General features: G+C 37.0%; 1 protein-coding gene across 1 annotated transcript in view; it reads right to left on the bottom strand.

Annotated features, from left to right (window-relative positions):
* Positions 1 to 1,614: 1,614 nt before the first annotated feature.
* Positions 1,615 to 6,144, bottom strand: part of LOC126260425 (transient receptor potential cation channel trpm) — a 198,932-nt gene continuing 194,402 nt past the window's right edge. The window contains exons 17-18 of the mRNA XM_049957754.1: positions 4,985 to 5,142; positions 1,615 to 4,878 (exon numbers count right to left, since the gene is read on the bottom strand). Of these exons, the coding sequence (XP_049813711.1) occupies positions 2,529 to 4,878; positions 4,985 to 5,142 (2,508 nt within the window). The 3' untranslated portion in view covers positions 1,615 to 2,528. The remainder of the gene's footprint in view (positions 4,879 to 4,984; positions 5,143 to 6,144) is intronic.

The following is a 6,144-nucleotide window of genomic DNA, read 5'->3' as shown; positions in this document are numbered from 1 at the left end:
TCATTATAGAAAGTTAAAAATAGTGGAATATTTACCATATGCCATCTTACTGCATATTTCATGCATATGATTGTCATTTAACTTTAAGATGAATTCTCAGTTGTTCTTCTTGAAAAGCTATATAAATAAATTAAGATATAATAATGGATCCAAAAGAAGTCAACAGGCTATTGCCTGAAAAGCACACCAATTTCAATAATTCCAAGTGACACAGCAGATGATTTTAAAAAGGTATAATGAAACCATAATTGTGTTTTGTGTAGTATTGCTTCACTCTGCAGAATAGAAACATTTTTAGTTTATTAATGAAGTCTCCAGCTTAAGTAACTACACTGTGTGAAAGACATTTGCAAAAAATTATGAGACTAAATTTTTGTGCTTTGTTGCACAAACTACTATTGAAATACTTCTTTCTTCCATTGACAACAATTCTGTAGATTCTCTATAATGCTTTGAAGGTTCTCTGTAAGTAACTCAAGGGTCAAAGACATTGCATCATATATTTTGCACAATTTTAATTATGCTGCACTCCATCTGGCAAAGCAACACACCACTGGTCTTCAGTAGAAATCTAACCAGTATTGCAAGTGCTAAACATGACTGAATTCTTATGAAATGTCTTCACTTCACTTTTTAAATTGCACTTGATGTACAGGTTTAAATCACAGCACTGCTGGTTGGTTATAAAGCATACAATCTATAACTGCGTAGCCATGTGACTAGAGCATGAATATCTGCATTTATACAAAGAAAGAAAAGTATTTTATGAGAGGCAGGAAATGTAATGAGAGTGAGATATATAATGCTTCTTGTATATTTCCTTATTAATAATTTTTATTGTCTTTCCCTCACTTAGTGCCTTCATACCTACTTACTAGTACTTCTCAAAGAAGAATAGTGTCATTCTTGAAGTCTTTCCTACTTCCTTTGTGTATGAAAATTTCATTCACATTTTTCTATCTGTACTTACTAAGAATTTTTTCCTTACAGGAAACAGATTATATATGTGCATACCATCAGTGAGAAAACAGTAACACTCCCTGCTAACTTCATGACTGCAGCAGGAAAGTGACAGTTTCAGAGAAATTATGAAAGAGAAAGCTTTATACTAAATTCATCTGAATGGTAAAATAGGTATTATCGCAAATGTATTAAAATGCCTGCCAAAAAACAGCAATGACGAATAGCAAAATAATTAAGAAATAGTGATTGTCTGAGAATAAAATCATCCAGTAATTTGAAAATGTGATTTCACTGGTAAAATGGCATTCTTTCAAAATCCACAATATTTTCAAGTTCCACGTAATTTAACAAAGAGATGAAGTCCATGATATTCACGAGAGTAAAAGCAGGATCTCGCCTATATTATAAGTCCAGCACTTCTTTAATGATTGAAAGACAAAAACAATATAGAAACAATAATGATCAGTAGAAGTGAGAACTTTCTCATTTTTCTGCTAGTTGCATGTTGTACACTTTGGGGTGTTGAAGATGACTGCAAACATCCTGTCTCTCTCCCTCCCTCTCCCTCTCCCTCTCCCTCTCTCTCTCTCTCTCTCTCTCTCTCTCTCTCTCTCTCTCTCTCTCTCTCTCTCACACACACACACACACACACACACACACACACTTTGTTTTAAATGCTTTTTTAAAAAAAGAAAGAAAAAACAGCTGTGCAGTGATGCCTCTTGTGATATAAGAACAAGTTATCGAAACTATACTGTCTCCACTAATAAGATGAATAGTTAATAGAGTCTTAGTTTCATATGCGCCATGCCATACAACTATGAGTTTTACATGGAAAATGACAGTGCCGATGTACTTCATACCATAAAAAATAACACTTTTACAATGGTACCAAAGATATGTCATTTGAAATGTCCATCCTGAAACCTCCACATAGCAAGTATCACCTTGTATAAAAATTTGTACACAGGGATCAGTATGTTTCCAACAAATCATACATATTATTGACTGGTCACATCCAGATAACAGTGGCAATTTTGTTCATATCAATAAAAATCCATTAGTCACAGACTACTGAAGAATCTACACAATCACATGAAGCAGTTGCACTTTCACCTGTGGTTCATCATTTCTAGTGATATCAATAATTCAGCTTTTCATCTACTACAGTTGCTTAAATTGTCATGCCAGTAAGTAATAGCATATGGTTTGCATCTGCTTTCCTTCTTCACAATTTTATTGGATGAAAATAATGAAATACTTCTAAAAATGGATACATGTAAATAACATTTAGGCCCTGGCATATATTCATTATTTAAATTGTATCCAATTTATGAGCACTAATCTCCAGGACTTTTGTCACTCATTTATGTGCTACGCTAGCAAACGTATGACATGAAAACTGAAAATATTTATGTTGCAAATTTGTGATATGACTTCCTGATTACACTTTTTTTCCTTACACAATGGCAGATTTCTGACATATTGACACACACACACACACACACACACACACACACACAGTGCACAATTTAAACAATCATATCAGCTAAGACTTCACAGCATCAACACATTGTTTCTGATGTTGGCACTAAACTGTTTTTGCTTCCACTTTTGCTTCCACCATCTGCTTCCTGCAGCTGTTGCATTTCTGTGTCACCACCAAACATATTGGGACCCTGAGTTGTGGGAGTGGGTAGGTCTCTCACATCAATTGCACTGCTCCGGCGTAGTGGCCTTGATGGTTGATTTGGGCTTCGATATTCGGGAACTTCATTTGTTACTGTTAAATAGAAAGCACTATCAACAGAATCCTCTTCGTTATGAATACGATGTTGAATTAACCCTTCCATCAGCTGGTAGTCACTCTCTTCTGCATCTCGCAAATGTTCTTTCTCCAAATAAAGAGCCATCTCAGGATTTGACATCTCTGATGTGTGCCTTGTTCTGTGAGGAACTGCTTGATCACCAGGACGAGGTGGTGAAAGAAGGCGAGGTGTACGAGGAGGGCTTAGAAGGCCACACACTGTTTCCAGTTCATCTGTGATACTTGTGTACTCTGTGTGCATAGCCAGCAACATTGATCTAGGATTTCCAGATGGAGGGATTACAGTGATCCTTGGTTCAGCCCAGGTGACACTGCGCTCCACAGTAACACGAGGAAAATCTATTCCATCCAGAGAATCTAGTCCTGTGGCATTTTCTGGTTCTGAATGTGTTTTGCTCAGCTGTCTCCTTGGCATCAGTGGTGGTCGGTGGGAACTGCTACCTCTTTCTGACCCATCAGAACTCTGTCTTCTGAACCCACTGAGGTCTTTCTTATCTGTTCGCTGATCAAATGATGAACTTCTTATAAACTCATTCCGTGCCAAATCTTGTTCAGCTGGCTCTGAAGTTGCCATTGAAGGTGGTGCTGGTGGAAGTATTGCTGCTGTTGCAGTAGCTGACTCCAAATTTTCTTCATCCACACCTAAATCTGTTTTACTTCCTTTGAGACTGCCTACAGGTTCAGCAAGTGAGTTTCCAGACACACTTTCATGCTTTGAAATATGGGCAAAAAATCTGGTTTTGCTATTGGAATGTATGCTGACCTTATCAAATGATTGTGTTCTTTCCTTTTCTTCTTCTGCTTCCTCCTCCTCCTGCTCCTCAAAGAAATCAAGTGGCTTTGATGTTGAGGGTTCTGGGGATTTGGACTTGTCATCATACCGCAAGTGTAGGCCCTCACCAAACATAAATGGATCTGGCCTAACTTCTGTCAGTGATCTGACAGGTCTTCTTCTTTCTCTGCCAAGAAGTGGAACACTTAAATGTCTGTCCGTATGGTCACTTAAATCTGACTGTGTTTTGTGTTCATCTGTGGTTGTTCGAAGCCTGACATCTGCAAATTCTGCTAAAGGTTCTCTGACATGGGTTGCCATGAATCTGTGGATGACGGCAAGGTGGGATAGTGTCTGATCTGCTAAATCCTCCAGCTTTCTAATTCTAAACTCCACAGCTTGAGAAGATGAAGTCTGACTGTTAACTTTCTGATTAATGTCTTCAATTTTTTGATACATGTTTTCAACACGTTCTGCAGTATTCTTAATCCTTTCATCACTTGACATTTGCAATTTTGTTTCTTGTTCACGGAAATAACCTTCTACACATTCTTCTTCAAAGTCATACAGACGTTCCATGTCATCAACATCCAAGAATAACTTCAGAGCATTATCATATAATTTACTCACTCCCTTCACTTTTTGCCTGCAGTACTTCAGTAACAAGGCAATATGGCATAGGATGATTAATGGAGGTGGCAGAACAGGTTTCTGCTCATATTCCATTACAACTGTAAATCTTTGGAACATCCATACCTGATGTGAAACTGCATTTACTTCATTGAAAATATTATTGAACACAGCTATTAACAAGTTAATTAGCAGGATGTTGGCAACTAAGAGGTATGTTGACATCACAGCTGGTGTAATCCATCTACCCATTGGACAGTTTGGCATACCAGGTTCATCTCCACATGCAGGGTCAATATCATTTGCAAATACCTCTCCATAAAGCATAAAATATGGCTGAAAAAAAATATGTTTCACAAGTGACCAGCTGAAATCATTATCAGGAAACAGTATTGACTGCCGACAGACTCCAAAACTCATCAACACCACAAGCAATAACACAACAAAATAAATCATGTTCTTCACCATTTTTCCCATCATGGTAACCAATGGACCAAGGTATTTGTTCACACCAAGGATGTTGAGTATTCGTAAGTACCAATAGATAATATCCACACAAAATATAATACGCCCAACTTTCATTGATGATGGGCGTAGGCGAAGACTTAGTCCTATTAGGAAAAAGATGATTGCAGCAGCATCACATGGATTCCACATATTCCATGTCCAGACAGAGAATTTGTGGCTGTTGGCAGAAATTTTATTCATAAACATTGTGTAAACAGTATTATAACAATTTAATATAAAACTGTACGTTGAAGTATTTGGTAAGATATATTTATGTAACTTACCTAATTGCTACTGGTTCTGAAGATATGATTTCTCTAATTTTTTCACATGCTAGTGTACAGATATATGCCACAACATATATTTCCTGCCAGCTGAGATTAGGCTCTGTTCTTATTAAGACCACATATGTAAAAATTACAAGGAACACCATGTAACCAATCTGGAAAAAAGGTATACACAAAAAAATTATTTTTCTGAAGTCCTGGTGATGTTTTAAGGAAAGCTGGAGAATATTCAGTAATGTATTAAGAAATAACAGTTTCAGGAGTGGGATTAAAAACTCAGGATGAAAGGATTTGCAGATGACATTGCTATTTTCAGTGAAAGTGAGGAACAGTTGAGAGACCTATTAAACTGATGAAGAGTCTAATGAACAAACACTATAGATTGAGAATAAGCCATAGAAATATGAAAATAATATGGAATATTGAAAATGAGATTGGCAATGAACTTACTGTAAAAGTTGGAGGGCACAAAGTAAATGAAGCAAAAGATTTCTGCTACTGAAGTTGCAACATGAGGTCTTGTAGGAGGTCTGCGACCATAAGGTGAATTGAGAGCATTTTTTATGTCCCTGCTGAATGAGTCACATGAAATAAACAGATCACTTGTTGTTCAACAACTTTTATTTGATGGATTTCACATGTAGCCCATCTTCAGAATGTTGTACAAAGTCTTCATACAAAGTAGCATCACATGCATATGTCCTCACCTCCACTGCTCAAGTAATGGCAAGTGATGTTACAAAACATATCTATCAAAATGTGTCACCAGGTGGTGTGGTTGTATTGATGACTCACCATTAATTGACGACTGATGGTGAGGACGTACTATTATGATGCTATAATTTGTAGGAAGACATTTTGTTGATCTTCTGCAGATAGGCTACATCTGAAATGCATCAAATATAGAGTGTTGAACAACAAGTGACCTGTTCATTTGGAGTGACACATTCAGCACTGATATAAGCAACAACGATATAAGAAGAAGACTATCACAGGTAAGCAAGGCATTCCTCACAGAAAGAACCCTACAGTATGAAACATAGGTCGTGACTTTAGGAAAAAATTTCTGAGGATGTATTTTGGAGCACAGCATTTTGAGTCATGACTGTGTGGTGATGAGGAGAGAAGAGAACCAAAGCATTTGAGATGTGGTACAA

Source organism: Schistocerca nitens, chromosome 5 (assembly GCF_023898315.1).
Source record: "Schistocerca nitens isolate TAMUIC-IGC-003100 chromosome 5, iqSchNite1.1, whole genome shotgun sequence".
NCBI lineage: Eukaryota > Metazoa > Arthropoda > Insecta > Orthoptera > Acrididae > Schistocerca > Schistocerca nitens.
This window is presented reverse-complemented; position numbering and strand designations above follow the sequence as displayed.